The 25,254-nt window shown below is 28.2% G+C and overlaps 1 protein-coding gene across 4 annotated transcripts; it reads left to right on the plus strand.

Moving 5' to 3' along the window:
- The first annotated feature begins 1,269 nt into the window (after positions 1-1,269).
- LOC107446491 (epoxide hydrolase 1) lies at positions 1,270-24,037 on the plus strand. 4 transcript variants are annotated; one of them, XM_016061162.4, is made up of 9 exons: positions 1,270-1,487; positions 1,624-1,692; positions 4,037-4,185; positions 9,011-9,309; positions 15,159-15,327; positions 16,604-16,736; positions 18,634-18,833; positions 19,536-19,767; positions 22,106-24,037. In XM_016061162.4, exons 3-9 carry the CDS (start codon positions 4,044-4,046, stop codon positions 22,311-22,313), a joined length of 1,383 nt encoding a protein of 460 aa, XP_015916648.2. In that variant the 5' UTR covers positions 1,270-1,487; positions 1,624-1,692; positions 4,037-4,043; the 3' UTR covers positions 22,314-24,037. The 4 variants fall into 4 exon arrangements, with proteins under 4 accessions (XP_015916648.2, XP_071035238.2, XP_042906037.2 ...); XM_043050103.3 differs by lacking the exon at positions 1,270-1,487 and having other exon boundaries at positions 1,555-1,692; positions 22,106-22,349; positions 22,979-24,037; XM_071179137.2 differs by lacking the exon at positions 1,624-1,692 and having other exon boundaries at positions 1,327-1,487.
- Positions 24,038-25,254: the final 1,217 nt, after the last annotated feature.

Below are 25,254 nucleotides of genomic sequence, written 5' to 3' on the forward strand. Positions count from 1 at the left end.
TATACCATTTAGTTTTTTAAAACAATTATTTTAACCACAATTTTTATCAAAAATTTATAAACGGAAAAACGTAAAATAAAGAATTCTTAGGATAAAAAAACGATTTTAAAAATTCCTCATATTGAAATAAAAAACTTCCATATTGTTTCTCTTTTTAATCTTATAGTTCTTAATCAGACGTAAAAAAGCATTCTGTAGAGAATTATCATCAAGTGAAAAAAAAAAATATTTACAAGCAAATTTTTTATTGTAAAAATCATTGCACTTACCTGATTTATAATTCCCGGAGAATTCAAAAATGATATGTTCCTTGTTTGAAAACTTTAATCTCAAATAATAGATACATAGTTTATACCTTCATTACTTTTAGATAACGTACTGCACAGCAAAATTTTATAATTGATATGAATTTGAATATGTAGCAAAAAACAGAATAGCTGAATTCTAGTTGAACTTATTCTTTCAAAACTAAAAAATACTTACCAAGAAAACGATTAAAATTAATTAAGAATCAGCAAATGGCACTATTTCAAGTAACTTGGATAATTTTTTATTGTTGCTTTCCGAATTATATGGATACAGAAATATATACTATTCTATAACGAAGAAGATTATTCTATAACTATTACAATTCTGTATGTCCTGAATTCACTGGAATGACGAAAGCAATGTTGACTTCACTTTAATTCGTAATGAATTGAAGACAGAAGAAATGCATTTTACCTTAATACACACATCTGTAACAGTATCCGAAATCGGAAGTCATCGGTTGCAAGTTTGTTGATAATAGAAATTAAAAATTATTTAGGAATTTTTCTTCAAATGTTTGGCGTAATCTGTTCCTGAAAGATTTACTAATATTCTGGAGATTTTTTTCAAGTTCTTCGGCCTTTCCTTAGGGAAATTTTGCTTCTTATTTGCTGCCAAAAAATGGCGTCTGATTCTGTCAAAGATTTTGACGGAACTGAATGAAAACGTGATAAATTAATGTCTGATATTTACAGGCTCCCGCTAGACGGCGTACTCGAGCGCTGCGATCGCGAATCGCGAATGTTTAAATATTTTAAACAAACATAAGAGTTTTTTTCTTTTAATAATTTTTTTTTTTATTTATAATATTTATAGAATGCATTCATTTGTTATAAAAAATATTTAATAAACATTTTTTCTGACAATTTTTTAAGGAAGTCTTGGTTCACATGTGACAAAGTCAACTTCCAAGTTTTTATTTTATCTTAACTTTACGATCGTAATACCGCGAACGGCAACAATAGAGGTAGACCTTAATCAACTCAGTGAGTTTATTCCGTTTATTCATCAGTCTATGGCTATTAGTTGATTTTCAAAATAAGCAACGTGCACTGAACAGTTGCAGATTTTTGTGGTTCGTTAAATATAGAAAAAATAAGCAACCGGTAACAACTCTTAGGTGATAAAATTTGGTGTAAACCTTGACAAACAAAGATCCATTTATTCCGGTGGCCAAGGTGTATACATTTTCTAATTATTGAACAATAATATCTAGCGTGAATGAACAATAATATCTAGCGTGAATAGCAATATTCGGTTTTCTTATCGGTTACTAAAAATAATAAGCAATTATCTAATCTCTTTTCCTTTTAGCAAGAGCAACAGATCGGCCTCTAAGCAAAGTTTCGGACGATCTAAAATTTTATCCGCATAAAATTTCTGGTATGTCTTCCTTATCATATTTTTAATTATCCTCATTATGTTTGTTAAATCTGGTAATTTGTTCTAAAATTAATACAAAAATGTATTTTATTTATTATAACGAACTCATTTTTACGAATAAATTTTGGGGAATCATGTAAATATTTAAGTTTTCTATTATATAAATTCTTCCTGTTTTATTATTACCAAATTAAAAAAAGATTTTTTTTTTACAATTTCGAGCTTTAATTGCTAATGGTAATCTGTATTGCTTCAAATAAACAGATACATCTGGAATTTTTGAATGATTACATAGAATTGGGTTTCCTATAAAAATATCTGCATAAAATAAATAATGTGAGAAAATTTAAGATTAAGTCATAATGTCTTTTAAAATGCTTAAAATAAAATAAACCGTCGTCATCACTAATTCCATGTTCTGTTATTATTTAAAATTAGTTAAACTATTAAAATATTGAAAGAGTTTAAGTTATTCAAGTTTTATTTTTGTCTATTTGTTAAATACATAATATGTGCTATAATTAAGAATGATGTGCTTCTTTAACTTTTATTTTATTAGTTTCATTTTAAAATTGCTTTCTTTTTCTAGTGTTAATAAATTAGTAATTCATTTATGCAGTATGTTTATATTCATTATTGAAATATTTTTAAATTGCATTCCTTTATATTAAAAAAGAAAAAATGGTTTAAAAATATTCAAAATCTAATTAAAATGTTTTTAAAGATTATTATTATTTTTTTAAGGCCGCAATACATCATAAAGGGTATTGTTTAATTTAAAGCCCTATTATGTTTTAATAAATGACTAAAACATAGTCTTATTGTTAATTTTTCAATCCATTACTATTAAAACAAACCTTTACAGTTTTATATGTTTATATTTACATAATCCTTTTTTTTTTATTTTCTATTTATTTTTTATTTTTATTACTTTAAATATATTTTAATAAAAAAAAAATATATACTGCCCTGAATATCTCATGCTTGTTTCTATTAAAATCTGTATTGATTCAATAAAGAAAGGAAAAAAAAAATCAGCGTAACAATTCCCATTAATGTTACAAATTGTGTGCTGCTAAATAATAAAAATAATGAGAAAATGCATAATTTTTATGTGTTGACAATCAAAGGGAAAACTGATTTTTACTTACTTGCATTACTAAAATGACATTTGGATATCAAATGCATATTGACATGTTAAGTGGAGTAGTGAAGTAATTAAACAAGTACATTTAAAATTTTTACTTATCATATCTATGGAATAAAAGTATAGTTTTTATTCTAAATATTTATGTTTTTAGTTAGTAATTTTTCAGGAAAGCTGCTTCTACATTTAAGTTAATTTTAAAAAAAAATTTTTTTTTTTTACTACTTGCAATTCAAAGGTCTTTATTCAGACTAAAACACAACAAAGTGAAGAGTGTATGTTGCTCTACTTCCAACATACAAGACCTAACGTTGAGACATGACAATGTATCAGTTTACATCATGCGACAACAACCTGCGGTGCATCTAGAAGACCGATGTAATTGGCATGGATGATTTCTTACAATGGTTTTTAACCCACAAAATCCCTCTTGGGTCAACACCGACAACCATCCATCCATCGACAAACACATTCAAGAATGCAATTTCGAATACATGATTTGAGGGCGTGTCTGCAATGTGATTGCAACTATATATTCTGATGCATTTACTTCTTGTCTAGATATAGATTCTGGAATAATATGCTGGAATAATTGAGTGTATAGGGGAAAAATGCTAAGCAAGCATAATGAAAAAGTCATTGTTAAACTTAGAAAAAACTTTTATTCAGCAAGAAAAAATGTAGTTAAACATCACATAACTTTTAAAAAGAAAACAATCCGCGAGAATATTCTACTCTCCACAACATGAGACAGCTATAGTCACTCCATACATTCATATATATAAGTATTAATTTGACAATGAGGGTGAACGAAAACATAATCAATAGACTTATAATTAATATGTAAATTTATCTTTAAATTATTTTTAAATGTTCAAAATAACGAAATAAAAAGTCCAGAAAACATCCTTCTTTTAAGGAAAAATTCAAAACAAGTTTTAGATTTTTAAAATGTCATTTCAAAATCGTTGGAATTTTAAATAAATTTTAGAGCTGTATCAATAAAATATATATATGTAGAGAGAAATCTCATGTTATAAAGGCAGTCAATTTTTAAAGCTATGATTTCACTTCTTTTAAAAATGAGGAAAAATTTAATTAATGAATCTTGCAAAATTATTTTGTTATAGCATTGTGTAAAAAAATTATATTGTGTTACGTAATTATGTTTACTGGATAATATTTTATTTCTAACAGGTATAAAATGATACTTTTTCTTGTGGGCTTTGCTGCATTGCTAGCATGGTTTGTGAAATATCTTTATAACAAGTGTTTTGGGAAAGAAGATGAATCTATTTATAGAAAAGGATATGAAGAGCAATGGTTTGGCAGGGGTACTTCAACAGGTAATATTTTATACCAATGAAAGCATAATTTTTCTCTTCTTTGATCATCATCTATATTATATGAATTGTTCCATAAACGTCAGAGCAGGTGGAATAAGCATTTGTTCATGATGCTATAGATCAAAGTTAGGAAATTTTGCTTCCAGCCAGTGACCATTTGTAACATTTTTAACAGTGGCCACTTTTTTGAAAATTTTTATCAACTCATAAAAACTGTTGATAATCATGTAATGCATGACTTTAGAAGCATTTTTTAAATTATGGTAAACATTACTAAGTTCCATTCTGAAATGAAGAAAAATTTTAAGGAAGAAGTGTGAAATAAAGTAGTTTTCGGTATATTATAAAATCTATATTTATTTTTTAAAAAAAATGAGAATAAAATGCGCATTGAATGAATTTTTGACGAAAGAAAATGGTGACTGGTGGACAGTTCTTTGAACGCCATTTGTTATATGTAGTCACCCTGTGGATGGTGGCGACTGTTAATTTTGCCCCATATATGATGTCACGTTCTTTGATTTTCCGGGTGCTGTCCTGGAGGCACCAAATTCATGAAAAATAATTAAAAATGAATTCCAGAGTAAAATGCTTTTTAACTCTTAAGCCTCCAGTTTCATTTGCTAATTGCAAACCCCTTTACTTCAAATTTGTATTTAATTTTTATGAAAATTGAACAGGATTTATATTAACTAATGGGCTGTGCCCCCTGCTCTCTAACGCTCGCCAACCCACTTCTGCCTAGCTTATGCTCTCTCTGGTTATTTCAGTTTCTATTTTTAAAAGTGCTACATGTTGAGCCTTCTGAGCTAGATTTGGCATGTGACATTTTTAGCGGCAACCATTGGTCGATTTTCTAGCGTTGCCATTCGGGGAGTTGTAATGAATCTTTTTTTGTCGCCGTGTAAGAGAAATATATATATAGATGTTGTTTGTTTTGCACATAGTTATACAGTAGACGCCGCTTAATGTGATCACATTGGGACGAATGTGATTTGATAACAATAACCGGTTGATTACAATACAGTAAACGAAAAAAAATGTAAGCCAAATATGATTTTTTTACATACATATTAAAATAAAAATTATTTTAAATTCGGAGTTGTTGCTATAAAACTCTATAGTATTTAATAGAAATTAATGTACATTAAATAAAAAGAATTAGTTAGTATACTTACATATTTAATGATGAATTTCAGAAAATAATACAAAAGGTTAATTATTAACTGAAAAAGAAATCATCAATTGTCGATTGTTTTAGCATTCTTTCGAAGCAAGTCATTTACGAATCGCTCATAATCATAATGTTTATGAAAGTGTTCCGCGCCAGCTTTGTTTTGCACACCTAGATGTAAGATTCGAAGTGCCTCCCTCATCTGAGCAGGCTTCGGAATTTTGTCCTCGATAGCACTTTCGGGTTCATCATCGGCATAAGAATCTTGTGACGAAGCTTGATCTTTGACACATACGGCTTCCCAAATGTCCTCATCAGTTAACGAAGTAGAAGTCTCAACCTTCTCGTCAATCTCCATCCATGCTTCAAAATCCTCAGCATTCATATCATCACAGCAGCATTGTTGTCCTGTGGTTGACAAAATTCTCCATGACTAAAACAATTTCGAATTGTTTTTTCCGAGACATTATTCCATGACATTGCTAACAAATGTATGGCATCCAAAACAATTTTTTGTGTGGCTAGAGCGTTTGCATTAAGATCTTCAGCGTATTTCCATATTTTCTAAGATCCTTGAACGCATTTCCTTTCTGTAATATGCCTTCAAGGTGCGGATAATTCCCTGGTCGCACGGTTGAATGAAAGAAGTGGTGTTTGGTGGTAAGAACACGATATTTATCTTCTCCTAATAACACGTGTTTAAAAGATAATATACGAGCCTCGTTTGGACTTTTGGTAAGTTTCAGGAAACACTTTAAACAAAAAAAAAAGTTTTCCTTCTTGTTTTTATTAATTTCAGGAAAATAAAATTTACATATAAACTGATAACAATAAACGATGATTTTTCAATGTATTTTGATATAAGCGGATGGGACTAAGCGATTTTGATAACATTAAACGATTGATAACATTAACCATGATTGCATTCAGCGGCGTCTACTGTATATATATATTTTTAACAAGTTAGCGATGTATAAAGGGAAAATGTGGAGGATAAAACGTTTATTATTCAATTAAAAACAATAGGCAAACTATAACTTCTAAGTGTAATAGAAAGTAACAAGGATAAAATAATACTTTATCTTGTGGGAAGCATAATGTTTAAAATGTTATAGTGTATGTTACTAATGTAGTTTCTATTACGCTCTTGCTACCAGTGACAGTGTAATAGTAACTATATTAGTAGCATACACAATTAAATTTTAAAATGAATGGAATAGAAAATTTTGAAGTTATTGAGTAATGTTGTTTTAAAAATCATTTTGTATAGTTGTAACATCTTATTTAATGTAAAATTTAAAAAAAATTAATTCAAAATGTGGTAAAGTTAAGTTTCTACATTATCTAAAACTTAAAATGTTCCTGAAAAGCCCCCTTTTATGTCCTCCTCCATATTCTAAGGGGCATAAAAACTGAATGTGTCTTAAGAAAATGTAAACCCTAGTTGTGTTCTGCACCATTTATATATTTAAATTTTTTTAATGAAAATAAAAAAATATTAATTTACTATTGATAAGTATTGTTTTCTATCTCATCCTATAGACGAAAGAGAGATGAAGGTCTTCACTGAGTTTCTGAGGCTTATGCAAAATTTTCTGAGGCTTATGCAAAATTTTTAGATGATTATTTAATTGGACCATTAAACCAAAGTTTTTTTACTTCTAGTAAACACCAGTGTGTATATTAAATATAAAAAATTATCAATTGTATAAAATTTAATTTAAAATAATAGAAAAATTCAATTTAAATCGATATTTAAAAAAAAATTCAAATGAAAATATAAAAATTCTGAGACCTATGGCTTTAAAAAGTTTAACAAAAATTTTGCCAAGTGCCTTAGTTCAAATAGTATAGTAAATAAATTCTGTAAATAATAATTTTAAAAACTGATTTTTAATGTAACAAATTTTAATTAAGTTTCAAATTGTTAGTAATATATTTAAAAGGTAAGAGCAGCTATACGTAATGTAATTTTTGTAGAACATTTTAAGGCAAAGGGTTAATTACGCTTAAAAAGTTTATCTGTACTTCAAGATTGGCTTCATTAATACAATTTGCATTTTTTTAATGTTGAAATTAAACACAAAGTAGATTAAAATTTTGAAAATATAGTGTAACTAAATGAAAATGAGGGGAGAGGTACTTTAAAACAATAAAATAATATTTTTTTTTGAAGTAAAATGAACCCTGCTCACATTTCTTTACTGTCAGGGATCTACACAAATTCAAAATTTCTAGCAACCAGCTGCACAGAAATGTTTATGTGTGTTTAAAAGAGTCAAGTTAAATTTCACTGAAATATTGAGCAGCAGCTTTTTAGGCCTTGCAATATTGCATTTAAAAAATTAAAAATAGTGAAATATTTTCACAATTTAAAGGTTTTTTCTTTAGAATTTTCAAATTTTATTGCTTCATTTCATATTCTATATACAAAGAAATTGCAAAATGAGAAAAAAAGAAAAAAAAAAGCAAAGCAATCCATTCTGACTTTTTCTTGTTTTTAAAAATATACAGCATGATTAAAATTTCTACACTCAAATGTGCATAATCTGAAAACCATATAAATAAATAAACTTTTTTTATTTTATTCCTAATGCCAAATTACGAAGACAACTAGACAAAACCAAAAACAGAAAAAAAACAATAAAAAAATAACAGTGAACAAATGAAATAAAGTCAGTCATACAGTATATAGTCTAGAGAGTCTAGAGAATCTTTTTTGTGTCTAGCCTCCCAATATTTCTCCCAAAGAGATCCAGCATTGAGTGCAGATAATGATTCTAGTGAAAGACCTTCATTCTTCATTTAATTCGTACAGTTTGGAACAATGTTTATCTAATGCTGATGCTTTAATGGATAGTAGTGGCCGAAATTGAGATGAAAATCAGCAACTGATTTCTTTTTAGGCCATAAAATGTTTTTAAATTTCTTGCAGCACTTGATGTGTACATCATTCACTGGAATGTAAAAACACTCCGCACAGACCCATAAGGAATAACAACAAATGAGAAAAATTAAAAACATTAAAACAGTTGAAATATATATATATATATATATATATATATATATATATATATATATATATATATATATATATATATATATATATATATATATATACATAAAAATTAGAACAAAGAAATATTAAATAGAATATCAACAGTAGAAATTTAAACAAAAAATCAGTCAGTTAGCAGTGCTTGCAACTGTTCCATAGCATTCCAGTATCTGTCATAGATGTTGCCAGTAACGTCAAGGCGAACTTCCAGATGCTCAGCATTCATTGGGGTGTCCTCCCCGCACAAAGCACAGTTTGGATCTTAAGTCAAGGCCCTAATATGATGTCTGAAACTTCACCAATCCACATTTTTTTTTTTTTACTATACCTTTGCATATTTCTTTTGGGTCTTTAAAATTTCATCTTCTTGTTTCAGGATTTTTTTTTCATAACACGCCTTTCAAAATGTCTTGATTTCATACTTGTTTCTCTGCAGTGTTTGATCCATAAATATGAAACAAAAAATTATTTAAATTAGTCAATAGTTTGAATTTTTAAGTGACCTTTATTTCCTTTATTATTTGATCAAATTTTATTGTTTGTCATCAAATTTAAAAATCCTTAAGCATTTTCAAGTTTTTAATTTCTTTTAGGTAGTTCAGAAATCGATGCCACAATTCATCCATTTAAAATACAAGTACCTGATGAAGTACTCTCTGATTTAAAGAATCGTATTGAGAGAACGCGTTATGAGGAATCCTTGGAAGAAGTGAGTTTTGAGTATGGTTTTCATTCCAGTTATCTTTATGATGTTGTCAATTATTGGAAAAACCAATATGATTGGAGAAAGCAAGAAGAACAACTCAACCAATATCCTCATTTTAAGACTCAAATTGAAGGAATCGATGTCCACTTTGTTCACGTTAAACCAAATATACCCGCAGGAAAAAATGTGAGTGTGAACTTAAATACTTTTTTTTTTTTTGCTTCATTGTTTGAACTTTACACAGCATATTACATTTATGAAATTTAATTTTATCTCTGAAATGTAATTGATTTTTTATCAATCAAAGATTTATTATTTTTTCGTTCTTTTTATTTTAAAATTGAAATCATTTGCCTTTGTTGTCTTACATATTTTACAAAAATGATGTTGTGAGTAATTATTGTTATTTTTAATACCATAAATATTGCTTTGTTTTTCACTAAAATTTCTATTGAAGTTGAGTTATATATTCACATAAATAGTTGGACTAGGCTATTTACATTTAAAATTGTTATAGAAAAATCAAAAAACTCTACGATTGTAATGTTGATTGTTTAATATATAATATTCACATTAGACTAGACTTTGCCTAACCTCTGACATTAGACTTTTTTTTTTGTTGCTATTATATAATTTAAATGTATTATGTTTTAATTATCCTAGTGATAAGCTGAGAAAGGTTCTTTAACTGCATATAGTAAGGAATTATTTTCAATTTAAATAATAAGATATTTAATAATGTAAAAAGCTCTTGAAATTTTATTTGTGAATTTTTTTGCAAATCTGAACATTAATCGGTACTTTGGAATTATCCCGTCGACTATTTTTGCCAAACCTGATTTTATTGCCAAAAGGTAGTTTCTGCTCCAATAACCGCAAATTTTATCACATTTACTGTGTAATTGTAAAAAAATAGAATTTTTTATTTTGCTTCTCTCTTTTAATTACACATTTTTATTGTGTATTTTTACACTGAAATTTTTTTGTTATTATTGTTTTATTATTATTTGATAAATTTAATGTGTTTAGAATGTTTAATTTGGAAATTGCTGTACTAAAGGATTGCAGCACTAAAGGATTTGCGCATTTTCGCGAGCATTGATAGGTTGACGGGATAATCCCAAAGTACCCATTAATCTAATAATGAGTAATTTACATTTTTTTCTGGACATATTTCAAACAATTATGATTGCATTAATAATAATTTTGGAAAATTAAAATAATTCTATGCATGGATCAAGTTAAAGAAATTTTTTTATAAAATATCATAAAGCATTACATGTTCAAACTCTGGTTGCACATTGTGGTTAAGGCATCACTCGCTGCTGGAGAGCTGGCAGAAACAATTGGCATGTATACACTGAAAGGTGCGTTATAATTAGTCGTGGCTGAAAGTCTTTATTGTTAGTTGTGGTACAGAGGTTTGGAGACAGGGGTACCGAATCAGGTGCTGTCCATATTGTTTGATCGGGGTAAAATTATCCGGCATTCCTATCATGTCCTAAAAATTAAACTAAGCAGGTGCTTGGCCATGGTTGGATGATGTGTTTAAAAGTTATCAAATTGATATTCAGAGCGCTGATTTAATAATACTCCTAACAGGGCCTCCACAGGTGACTAAAATGTGACTATTTACCACTAAATTCAGGAGGAGACAACTGTGGTCACTATTTCTTAACAAAAAATCGATGAAAAGTGTCTGTTTTCAGAATAAACTGTGACTACTTTTATAAAAAGGATACTATTTTAAAAGAAAATGTTAATAAACAAGTGGGTTTTTTAAAAACTAATTTCTAGCCAGTTCTAATTTAAAAAAAACAATAGGGTGTTCCAGTATAATAAAAAAATAGATTATGTAAAACTGGGTATATTTAAAAAAAAAAATAGTAGTTCAGTAAAAATAGAGGAATTCCTGCAATATTAGGAGAACAAAACCTAAGTTTGGTTTACGTATTCAACTAAAAGGAACACATACACACATTTTCAAAACACAATCAACCCATTCAAAACTTCTTCACAAGAAAAGAAAGAGGCACTTCACATGTGGTCTCCCTACCATTTACCTTTGTTTTGAACGTTACATCCAAAACCACACACCAATAATCACACATACCAAAACCATAGTCCATTCTACTTATAAAAATGGAGAAACCTCAGTTTGGTTTCCCCAGTTGGCATTGGTTTTGAAACCGAACCTCAGTTTGGTTTTGCTTTCTGGTCAAAAGACTCGCTAGCTTTATTCAAAATACACTCAAGCCTTTTGAAACTTCTTTACAAAAATAGGGGAACACTCACTATGTGTGTGTTACCTTCTTTTCATTACAAGCACCCAATAGTCATGTGCGACATGCAGCTCTTCCAAAACCACACATCCATAACCAATTCTACTTAAAAAAAAGGGGAGACCAAACCTCAATTCTCTCTCCCCTTTTAGTCAAAAGGCACACAGTGTCCTCCTTCTTTTTATTACTCATTTGTCATTCCTCACAATCTCTTTTCGAGTCTTACTTAGCATTACTATCGCAATCGCATGCATTACTGCTCACCAGACTACTCCATTGAGTGGTTTTGGTCTTAATCCTGTCTTGCTAAAGGAGCTCTGTCATTTGCCATCCGGTCGTTGACTGCATGCTCAGGTAGGATAAGACCAAGGTTTGTGATTTTTTTAAGTTAAATTGGATTTTTTAGATTTTTTATTCAAATACACTGTAAGAACTTTAATTTATGATTAAAAGAACTTTATAAATGTTTAATCAAAATTAAATTAATATTAAAACTATATTATAACAATATTTTAGAAGCTCTAACTTACTAAAATAATTTTTCATTATAATACATAGCTTTGAATGCATAGCAACCATTTTGAAACAAATACATGATTGAAATTTAAAGACTAGATGAAATAGAGATTTTAAAGAATACTTCAGGGGTCTGTCTAGGTTTATCTGAGCGGTATCTATTTTGTGAAAATTTTGACATAATTTGCAAAAATAAAAATTATATTAAAAAATCAACGCAAATATGGTAAAAATATGGATTTATCGTTTCTTACGGGACACGAAAATAAAATTTTAAGAAAAAAGTAATTTGTGAAATTATTCTACTGTTTTTCCTAAAGTTGAATTTGAGAAGGTACCGCTAAACGGTAGTAAATTTGGCTTGGACAGACCCCTGTACTTTAACTATTAAAACAAAGTTTCAATTAGCAAACCATAATTTTAATTTTTAAAATTTTGATTTCTTTTTTTTTTCTCTTGATTTTTAAAATGACAAAATAAATGTAATAGATTGTTTTTATAAATGTAGTCATTCATCAAAAAATAAATAAATATTTAATCTATATGTTTTTATATTAAAATATTTATTTTTAATTCTATATCAAAATAGAAAAGTTAAGCTAAAAAAAATTTAGAAAAAAATCTATGTACTCATTTGAATTTTTTTTCACAAAATTTCTTTATAGAAAATCATATAATGTTAAAGATACTGTAAACATATTATGAGAAAAAAAATACCAGTTAATAACCCTACTGCGTCAAATAGACTTTGAAAGGGAAGAATGACACTATATCAGGAAAAAAATATCTGAATTCATCAGCCTTTTTTTTCTTTCTATTTTTGGCATATTAGGGTAATTTCTTTTTAGTATAACCTCAAGCTTCAGAAATATACTTTTTCCACCAATAAAATATAATGTAGATTTTAATTCCATGCTTTTTCATTCAAAAGGTCGAATTTTAATTTCCATTATTTACATTATTTTTTGAAAAAAATTCATGCCTATTAATTACTTTCTACAGCTATGATGCAGGTCTGTATTAAGACAGCATTAAATGTTTAATTTTATCTGTACTTTCAATCTCAGGAACCAAAAGAATTTTAAAAATGTAATTTCAAATGTGTTGGAATTTAACACACACCAAGAATGCAGCAATTTATTTAAAATAAATTTTATAACTTAGAAAAGAAAATAATAAAAATATCAATAATTTAAAACACTGTTTTTAAACTTTGAAAATCAAAATATATACATATATAAAAAAATTAGTTGATTAAAATCAATGATTTTTAAAAAAAAAATCATTTAATTTAAATCATGATTTAAATCGTGATTTAAATCAAGCTGATTTAAATCAACAAACCCTGTACAAGACCCACCAATTTTATTCAGTAGGTCAGTCTATCAGTGCTTATTCTATTTCCATCCATCTCCTCCTCATCAACAATGGCTCGACAGCCCAGGGTGGGCCTTGGCCTTCTCAAGAAATTTTTCCAGGCCAACCTTATTCCAATTAGTGTTTTCCAGTGTTTAGATTATATGACCAAAAGGTCTTTTTCTAGGCCATCTATCCATCTCAAATTGCGGAAAGCACAAATTACTTCATTCTTCGCATTTTGTAAGTAATTATCACAATAAAAAAATAATTAAAAATCATGAAATCCGTAGTAGTAATTGTTGAAAAAAAAAACTGATAACGAAATCACGGGAATCGGACTCCTCAAATTCTTGTTTCGTTTCTAGATTAGGTTGTTGTAATAAATAATTTCGTTTAAAAAATATTGAATTAAAAAACTATGAAGAAGTTAATTGCAATAACTGCCAAAAATTTCGATAGAATTATTGCCTTAAAAAGTAAATACTCAAATGCGCGATTCGAATTTTCCATATTGTTTGAAATATATTGGAATACTTAAAAACCTCCTGAAAATCAATATTAATAACTGCCGAAAATACAATCGAAACATTACATCGATTTACGATACTATCGGCGAAAATTGAACGAGTGAAAAAGTGATTATCTAAATGCATGATTCAAATATTACGTGTAAATTTCTTAAGAAAAGAAAAGTAATTGTTTTTTTACTTTGCAAAAGAAAAATCTTTCTGCAACTGCGACTATGTAGACGTGTCATTTTGCCACAGCGGAAATTCGGCCTGCCTTTAAAAACTCTTTTTGTGGTATGGTCTTCATCCATTCTGATAATGTCCCATTTTATTCTTTGTCATTTAATGAAGTTAATAATGTCAGGTTCATTAATATAAGTGATAAAGCTCTTAATTTGTTCTTCTAAGCCACACACAATTTTTTTGAGTTCCTCCAAAAATACATCCCAAGGCCTTTCTCTCAAAGGTACCCAACATGACCTCATCCCTACGAAACATTGTCCAGGTTTCCCAAGCATATGTTAAAATTGATCTTAAAAGAGATTTATACAATAAAACTTTTGTTTTTCTAAGTACTTTAGATTTTATGTATTTTCGAATTCCATTAAAACATCTATTGACTATAGTGATTATACTTAAAGGCAGTGTGAATGACTTTCATATGCATAATTAAATTTTTACTTGTGGAGATCAAAATAAATGAATAACAAGTTACAGGATTACAAAGCAAGTTATAAGGAAAAATTTTCAACATAGGTAATAGAAGAAAATCAACTCAAACTTACAAATTAATTTTTACTGTTTTTCAGATGATAACTTATTTTTTAGGTGATTGAAAGTGATGGTTATGGGAATTAGAAATTATAATTTTTTATTTGCTTTATTCACTTGTTTCTTCAATTTTGGATTTTTTTTCTTCTCATTAGCCTGTACAAGTTTTTAAAAAATAACTTTACACCTGAAACACTAAACCCATCGCGACCATAAACCAATATTTTCAAAATTAAATGGTTTCAATCTGATCCTCTGTAAAATCTGAATTAGATAAATGCCTAACTTTATGTTACAGAGCATGGCTTTTCTGCTTCTTATTTTATATTTCATATTCTTATTAATATTTGATACCGTTCAGGGGCCAAATCAAAAATCTTGGGTGGTCAGTCTGCATGGCATAGGTTATCTTACTTGCTGTTATGCATTTTTACCCATTTGTTGCTGTTTTTTCATGAAATTATCAATAGTGGTTGAATTAGCTGTTTATTTTAATTAGGTTTTAATGTTTCTAATTTTGATAATTTGAAAATTATATATTTCTTATTTTCTTGAGAACGTATTTTGTATGGATAAAATATCCTCCCTTTTATCTTAGTTGAAGGTAATCCCTCTACTCTTGGTTCATGGGTGGCCTGGTTCTTTCTATGAGTTCTACAAGATGATCCCAATGCTCACCACTGAAAAGGACAATCAGAATTTTGTATTTGAAGTAATCTGTCCATCTATTCCTGGATATGGATTCTCAGAGTCGCCACATCACAAAGGTCATTGGAATAACTTTTTTTAAAAAAAAATTATGACGCATATTCAGTTCTTGATTTCTCTCTTTATTGTAACTTATTAACTTTTTTGTTATAATAAAGCTTTATATTAGGTGGACCGGAAAGTAATGTCGTTTCGGCGCATTAAATATTCGTTAGTCTTAAAAACTAATCAATTTTTTTTTAGATTCATTTTCTATCTGAAGGTTCTGAAAGGTTGTTGCTAACGAGGGTGAATACATTACTGATTAAAACTAAAATCTTGATAACAAATATCTAATGCGCCCAAACGGCACTACTTTCTGGTCCACCTAATATTTGTTATTTATTGGATAGCATAAAAAAGATATTTGTTAAAATTTCCTGAAATGTCATATTTAGGCCTCTTATATGAATATCAGAGTTAGGGTTGCTGAAAAATTGTCCATTTTAGTATCTGATCATACTGGATGAAAAGTGGCAATTTGTTTTGAATCAAGGATTGCTACATTTAAAAAATTTTATTTGGAAGTTGAAGACATAGTAAAAACAGGATATGATAAATTCTTGTAGATTATACTGTGACATTATATATGCTGATTAAAAGGAACGCTTTAATCAAAAGATTTTATTCAGCATTGGGAATGCTCAATATGTTGACAACAGTTTCACTTTTACAAAATGCTTAAAAAGAGTAATTTTTATAAATTTCATGAATGCTAATTCTTATAAACTTTTGTACAAGATTGAATTTTGGACATACAACCTCGAAATATAACACGCAAAACACATTATGACTATTGCATGGGGGCCACAAAGAAGGGTAGGGAGAATATGAAAAAGACAGAATTTTATCAATCTGGAAAAATCCGTGTAATGTCTGAGAATTTAATAATTTAAAAAAAATTCAGGGAAAATGAATTAATCATAAATTTTTGTATCTACTCAATTTAATGTTGCGCATTGTGACTCACCTTCATGCAATTAAAAAATCGTACATCGCAATTTCTATTCACGCGATTTTGAAATTTTTATTTACTCGTTTTTAAAGCCTAATTTCGCGTTGCGTATTCATGTGAATGAATATCTAATAACAGCCTTTTGTACACTGTTTTTAGCACTGTTGTTATCATTCATAAATTTTTTCAGTTGAATACTCTATAATGTGAAATTGTATTTCAGTTTGTTATTTTTGTGATGTGAGTCTAATCTACACATTACTGTTGGTTTGTTTTATGTGATAACACATATTTTTTCTGATACTATTGCTATTGTTTTTTTTTATTTTTTAATTAAATAGGATTCAATCAAAGAGCTGCAGCCAGAATATTTGTAACATTGATGACACGCCTCGGGCACTCCAAGTTTTATATTCAAGGGGGAGACTGGGGATCCTTAATTGTTCAACTAATTTCCAAATTCTATCCTAATAAGTGAGTTTTCTTTTCTTCTTCTTACTTAGCATGTTATTCAATGGAGAACAAGTTGTTATTTGATTTCTAAATTGATAGTAAAGAATATAATGTAACTGACCCCAGCAAAATAGTTTGAATTTTAAGGAAAGGATTATGTAAATATGGATTTAATTATTTATGTGTAGTATGGTCTGAACTTATTTGGATTTGTGATGAAGTTTTCACAAATAAAGCATATCAAAAAGTGTTTATTTGAATGCACAATTCAAAACTTAGAAGATGTTAAAAGGTATTAAAAATGCTGCATTTTTAAAAACACATGCAGACATAACTGCCCAGAAAAGGATCACTTGGATTTACGATGAAATGAGCTAATAAAAAAAAAAGAGTAAACTGTTGGAAAAAAGCAATTAAGGCACTGCATTGATTAATATTGGGTGCACCAAAAACTTAAATACGCAATTAAAAATTTTAAATATTTTTCTTCTTTAAATAAATAAATAAAATAAGTTTTTTATGAGGTCAGAGATGATTGTGCTTCAGAAATCCTAGGTTCAGAAGTTTCAAGTAATCATCGATCACATTTATGTATAAAAATTCATGTGTATTTTATTTAAAAATATTAGAATTTATACTTGGCATCTCTTTCATTTGTGAATATTTTTTCTGGTGGAATAATAAATGTGATTAGAGATAAAAGTAAACTTATAAATAATTGTTCATTTAAATTATGCTGCATACATAATTTATTTACAATTTCATGTTTTGAAAATATCAATTATTTGAATTGCATTAATTTTTTGAAAAGCGTCATTTAATAATGATTTTACTCAAGAAATTTTCAAAATTTTTGAGTTGGGCTCAGAATCACTCCTGTTAGGTTCAGATTAAGAACTGGCTTCAGGAGTGCACAAACTTCTATTTTAAAATATTATTTTGACTATTGTAGAAAGTTCAATATTTCTTTTAGAAAATGAAAATGTACATTTTAAATATAAATAAATAATTTTTATATTATTTATTTTAAATTATTATTGTGATTGTTTAAAACTAAACTGATAGCCAATTGTAGAAATTAGCTGACCAGGGCCATAGCCAAAATTGTTTTCAGAGTAGGGCTCCAATTTATAAGTATTTTATTTCCCATTCATTAACAAATAACTACAAATTTGTAATTAGCATATCATCATTCATTTTGCAACAAAATGTAACCGATTAACTCTGTAATCATTACGAAATTGTTCTGCTAAAAATATTTTTTTAATAGCTTTTCGTCTTCTGTCCCTTCTTTACAAATGAATAAAAGTGAAAACCCCTAAACTAATCTAAAGATAACGTTCTCATAATGAATTTCATTTGAGATAAGTTTGCATTATTTTTAATTATTGACATGTCTATTTAAATGTTTATAGGTGACAATTAGATACTTTCATAAACAACGTTTATGATGAGACTAATGTGGTTTCTCCACGTGTCCCAATATGCTTTTGGTTTTTTGTCAGACTTAGTTTCTAGCATCATTTATTTTTAGTACCACAAAATTCTAAGATTTTGTATTTGTGTGGATTACACCTTCACTTCAAATCTCAAAACTTTCAAAATTAGAATTTTGAGATGTTTAAACGTGATTTTTTCAAAAAAATTGATAAAAAGGTTTACATAAAAAAAAATCTTATTTGAAAACATTAAGTATATTCCATTAGCTTTTTTACAAGCCGTTATGAAATGTTTTAAAAATGTTTTTAGTAGATATCCTTATTTATTTAACAAGGAGATTTTTTTTTGTCAGATATTTTTTATTTCGGGGGTGTTTGTACTCCTTTCTGCAACTGCAGTTGCCTCAGTCTTTTTATCTCAGTACATGATATTCCAAAAGAGAGTATTTTTTATTCATTAATGATGTGAACTTTTACAGGTTGATGGGTGTACATACCAACATGTTTGCTTTGAGATTTAACTTTTTCAACATAATTAAATATACGCTGGCACATTATTTCCCTTTCCTTGTGACTCCTCAAGAATATAAAGTTGGTTTTCCTTTTAAGAAAGTTGTGGGAACACTTCTACAAGAAACTGGATATTTCCACATACAGGCCACAAAACCAGATACCGTTGGTAAATATGATTTTAACATTATTTATGAGTTTGCCCTTTTATTTTTCCTTCACTGTTACATGAGAATTAAAAATGAGTAAGTTTAAGAACAGCAATATTCTCCCTTTTTTATCTTTTTATAAAAGAAATAAATGAAAAAAAAAATACCGTTAGAACTTGAGAAATAATCCAAGTTATTGGAAAGTTTGGAAAAAGAATTTTAAGAAGAAAATAAAATAAACAATTTTTTAGAACCAAACAAGACTTTGTTTTCTGTGTTTCTGGAAGTATGGCTGAGATGTGTTTCGGTTTTGTATTTTGTGTTGCAAAAAAATTTATTATTATTATGGATTGTTAATTTAAAATTGATTATGTTACGCATGTAACTGTATTTAGTTTTGAAGGCATGTTTAAATACCATTAAATTAAAATTATTAAATCAAAACCATCTAATATGTAAACAATCAATGCCCCGCCATCGGGCCCTGGTAGAATTATCAAACTTTGATGGGTCGACGTTGGGGGGTGAAAGTTTGAAAATATGATTTTTTTATTTTATTTAAAAGGTAGGTTTATTTAGAGTATTAATTCATCAATCTATTTGAGGAAAATTCTTTGAAACATTAAGATAGGCACTTAAAGTATGTGAAAAATCGAGCATTAAAAAAAGGCTATTTCGAGTGTCACACTGTACATATAAATTCTTCTTTTCTGTGATTACAGGAACTGGCCTGGCTGATAGCCCAGTTGGATTGGCAGCCTATATTCTAGAGAAGTTCTCCACTTGGACTGACAAAGAGAACAGGCAGCTTCCGGACGGTGGTTTGACGAAGAAATTCACTCTGGATGAGCTCTTGACAAACGTCATGATATACTGGGTGAACAACAACATCAAAGCATCCCAAAAGTTTTATAAGGAGTATATCTTGGATCCAGACAGAGATTCCTACGACAGGTGATCATTTCAACATAAAATTGTCTCAAATGAATTCAATCTTGTTCCCTTTCTCAAATTCTTAGTCAGATTAACAATAAAATTTGCATTTTTATTCTTACTGTGGAGTGAGTCACTTCACTTTCAGACCGGTCAGATGTTTTGTCTAACCTCACCTACCTGCATTGATCCGCCAGGTATTGTTGAACTTGCATGATTTATGTGGTCAAAAGGCTCTGCAGTACGACGTTCATCATCTGGGAAATTTAATCAGGTTTTATCTCCCTATTCATTGGCCCTCTATGCTTTCATTTTATCTATGTACAGAATTACTTTGTATTATGTACCTGATATCCCATTTATATATTCCCACTGTTTTCACTACAGCGCGAGAATCTCACATATTTTTTTCTTTTCTCGCAATAAAAAATTATTAACGCGAGAATTTTGCTCACTCTATTAACAAATTTCAAAATGCGCAAATTTTGGAAAAAAATTCGTCTTTTGCCATTTTGAATAAAATCTGTTTCGCTTTTCTTCCTTGATCTTTCATTATTTTGAACATCGCTCCTTGTTATCTAGCTTCGCTATTTACCAGTATTGTTCAGAACTGATGCGAACAGCCGAACACCACCCCCGAACCACGGAACCCCTTTCAGAACACATTTCTCTGCAACCACGTGTTCACCGTAGGTAAGGTTTCTTCATGTAAGACGTTTAAATTTTTTGTGCATGAATGTAAGATGGATAAATACCTTGTTAAGGTGACATCTTCTACTCCGTAACGGACAAATGAAAATGAAACAAATACGGATATTTTTCAGACAAATAAATATAATAGCTGATTAAAAAGTAGACATAGAAGATTTTCCATATGATGATGCAGCAAAAATATTCAATTAGGAGATGTTAAAAATGTATTATAATTAAAGAAATAATTTTTTTCCAAGTCTATTCGTGCTTTTTTAATTTTTTGAAATCTCACCCTGTTTTTGAGAATGGGTGAGAAATTCTCTCCCATTTTTTTTTGTAATGAAAACACTGTCTTCCTCATACTTGATTTGCTCAATAGCCTTTTTGGTTTTCCAACATCAGTTTAATCAACATAACTTTAATCCTCCAACACTTATATCAACTGCTATTCACCTTCACATAAGATCTTATCTTTATGTGAAAGATAACCACTATGGTGTTAAAACATCCCTTAATGTCTCTTCCTCTTTTCCCGGCACTGTGACAGCTCATTTATTTCTCAAGTAAGTCATTAACATCTTAAAATCGCTTTCTTTATAATTCTTCTCAGAATTTTTAACAATACCAACTTTTTTTTTTATTGCTTGGTGGATGCAACACAACTTCCATAGCCAAGCAACCTGTCAGAACAGCAAATACTACTACCGACTTTTATTATTAAGACAATCTTTTTTAAATGTTTACTCGACCTGACCAAATTGTAATTTTAAATTGCATCTATTTTCATTACTCCAAAAATAGAAGTTTTCTCTTTTTCTCACTGCATTTTCTTCCCCACCTTTTTTGGGTGAGAAACTTTAATTACAAAAGTTAATAACCATAAAACTAGTCTCATTCGACCCTTTTTGGAACAACAATTTGATAATCTTCGTAGGCTAGCGGACAATTTGTAAAGATGAAATGGACGTGGGTGCCACTCTTCAGTCATGGGAACTGAAATCAGTCTTGAAAAAAAATTCTGTGAACTAAATTTCATCCACGTCTCATTCCCAATTGTTTTTTAATTATAATTTTTTTTTTATTTTCTTAAAAATGTGACAAATATTTTCTGTTAAAAATAAAATAAATAAATTTTATTGGAGGCATATTTTTTAAAATATTAATTGCTAAATGATCGAGTAATAAAATCACTCCACAATAAGAGAATAGGATTGATTGAACTTCAGGGTTTGCTTGTGTAAACAAAACTTGAACTATTGTTGAATATAAATTCTGATTTAGTTTATACTTTCCCTCGATCTTTTGAAATGCTAGCCAAAGTTAAATTAGGATTTTTTTAAATAGTGGTGAAATGGAAATATAGAGAAATGAATGGCTTTTGGAAAAAGTTAGTGGTTTATATCAGTGATTTTACTCGGTGATTAGTGTAAAAAATGTATACAAGGTTAGCTATTTTTGTTTTGTTTGCTGTAATGAAAAATAGAGAAATATACATGTATATTTTTTAGAAAAAATAAATGCATTTTTGATTTTGGTGTCAAATAGTTATAAAATTTTGGTTAACAATGCTAGCTTAACACAGTGTTAATCAGTCTAAAAATAATTTAAGTCTTGAAAATTTTTTAGAGTGGTTTTGAACTCTTGTTTTCTTTATTTTTTGTTGTAGGATGCCCATAACTGTACCTCTTGGTGTGGCCTTTTTTCCCAATGAATTGTTCCTCACCCCAAAAATGTTCATCTCAAAGAAATTGATTCCTAACCTTGTGTCCTTCACATATATGCCCAGAGGGGGTCACTTTGCAGCATTTGAAGAACCCCGGTTGATAGCAGACGATGTGTGGAAGTTTGTGAAATTGACAGAGGAAAGAGTCTGATTTAGAAAACACCTTAAAATTGTTATGCAGATCAAGGTATAACTTTTCATAGTATATACTTTTTTCAATTTTCAAATTTTTGAACACACCATTTATTTGTTGAATTTTCTCATATTTACATACATGAATAAATAATTATTGTGTTCTTTATTAAAGGTGCTGTATTATGTTTAGATTTTAACACATCATTTTATATAATTACTGGTTCAAAATGTTTTTAAAAGTGTGTTGAACATTACAAATTGTGATAATTTTCAGAAGTGAAATTGGTGTATTTCCGTTTTGTTATCATGCTTCTGTTTGCGTTACATATGATCTAAAAAACTTTCTAGACTTTTCTTTTTTAACTTCTCTTCAAAAAATAAATCAATAAATAAAACTCTCATTTTAATAATGTTTTGGAGAAACATCAAATGTATAATTTATTTTTAAAAAAAATTTTAAAAAAAATCTTGATTATGTATTTTTTTTCTTCATGTTTTATGAGTAATGTTGACATATGTCCTAAGATTTAAGGAAGTTTCACAAAAAGTATGTAAAGTTCACTGGAAATGTATTTTTGTTTTGTTACAAGAATATTAAAAAAATTATCTTATCAATTTCAAAAATAATTGTAAAAGTTGTTTTGTATTAACATCATTATATTTTTTTGTTTGTTGATGCAGGACTAAAACAAATTTTAATCCATTTACATCAGTTCTTCAACTAAAAAGGGTTTCACTTAAGACTGTTGCAAAGAGAAAGTTTTCATCATTTAAGGAAAATTTTTCTTTTGAAAATCTGTTCAAAACCATTGTAACTTCAAAATTCAGTTTTCAACCAAATCATATAATTAAAAAATTTTTTTTTCATTTCCTTTAGTTTGAATTGCTTTGTGTTAAAGTTATATTTTTAGTTTATTATATTTTATATCGATACTATTTCCAGTTATATATTTAAGTTGTAATTTTAATAACACATGCCTTTGAGAAGTATTAAGAAAGGCTTTAAATTTGAAATTCTTAGTCTATTTTTCCGTCATTTTTTTATGATTGTGATTTTTTCTTCTTATAAAAGTACACTAATTAAGAATAATACTTTTAGGTAACGTAAAAATTATAAAAATTAGTTTTAATTAATACAGATTAAAGTGTAATTCTGTAATTACACGTAGATTTTAAATCTTTCTTTTATAGAATTATTTTTTCGGAATTATTTTTATTGTTTTTTTTTTTAAGTAAATACTAAATGAATAAATAAAATTTTACACTGTATTTTAAAATGACAAAAATTGTTTATCATTGCTTATCGCTTAGTGTAATTTGAACTATTGTAACTCCCTCTATATGGATGTTTATTACATGTTTGTAATATATTTTAGCACATTCCAAATGCAATTTTTAAAAATCTATTTGCTTACTTAACGTTGATCAAATTTTTAAGTATTTGCATTGTACTACTCGTTTAATATGCATTTTTTTAATCGTTAATGTTAAAAGTATTTGCTCAAAATTATACACTATTTTTTATTGCTTATAACATTACTGTTTTTAAAGTTTTTCTCCTGTGGAGTAAGAATATACAAATAATTGAAATCTTTGGATAAAGTGGACCAATGTTGATTATATAGAGTATTTATGTTTAGATTTTATACCATTGTTGTAACAAATATTGTATTTTTTTAATACATTGTTTCATATTGATACTGAAATATTAATAAAATTTTTGTTAATTTTGCTGTTAAAGTTTGCATTTTAATTTTGGGCACTCCACTTTATTTCATGAAATTAAAAGACGTTATTTAACTTGATTGGAAAAAAGGTTGAAAATAATTATATTCATCACAGTTGTGTCTGTTTTCTATTTTTCTTAAAGTTCTTTTAAAGACTGAGTGGAAAATCTTTTAAAGCACAGATGAACACATTTGACCAATTATTTATTTTGGAAATCAATATGCATTTTAATTTTTGTTTCATTTTAAATTTTTTTGAAGCCATTGTAAGGGGCTTATCATAAAAAAAAGAAATTGTACAGAAGTTTACTATCTTATGAATCTTCTATTTGTTAAATCGATACATCAAACTGCTTTAAACGGTTTAAAAATTTCTTTAACAACCATTACAACTAGAAACACCTACGATAAGGATGGAAAAAATCATTATCACCGTTCAAAATTAAAACTGTAGAGTTATATAAATGGATAATTTTTCAAGTAAAAAATTTTATTAATTTAGAACATTTGCTTTCAAAACATTCGCTTACAAGATGATTATATATTTTTTAATTTATCAATCTTAACTTTTAATTAAAAAAGTAAAGATTGAAAAGTGAAAATTAGTAACATGTTTAATAAAGTTAGAAATTAGTAACTACCGAAGGAGCGTTACTAGAAGTTAATTTAGATTTACAGTGAAATCGTCATAAATTGAACGTGTAAAAAGGGAGTACTAAAATACGAAATTCGCTAGAATTGAGTCACTCCTTAAATTCGAAATACACGCTTGTAGTAATATCATCGTTTTATGAAACATCGTAGATACAGAGAACAAAAGAGGGGGGGGGGGGGGGAATGAAAGGAAATACAGAATAAATGAAGAAAAAAAAGTGGAAAAAAGCGGTTTCGAAAAATGATGTGGATTTACGACGGAATCGTTGCGAGTTGAACGCGTCGAAAAGGTATAATTCAAATTCGAAATTTGCGCTTTAAAAATATTAAAAAAGCTTGTGAAAAGAGCTGAAAAAATGATCATCTATCGACGTTAAATTACAGTGGATTAGTCACGAATCTATACGCGCCAAAAAGTGATTGCTCAAATTCGAAAGTTGTAGTAACATCGTAATTAAAATATCAGAATATGTAAACAGGTTAAAGAAGGTAGGGGAAAAAAACTATCATCCAACGACGGAAAATTACAATGAAATCGTCATAAATCGAACGTTGTAAGTTCAAATTGGAATGTCG

Source organism: Parasteatoda tepidariorum, chromosome 6 (assembly GCF_982258835.1).
Source record: "Parasteatoda tepidariorum strain Cologne lab strain chromosome 6, Ptep-v5.0, whole genome shotgun sequence".
Classification (NCBI taxonomy): Eukaryota; Metazoa; Arthropoda; class Arachnida; order Araneae; family Theridiidae; genus Parasteatoda; species Parasteatoda tepidariorum.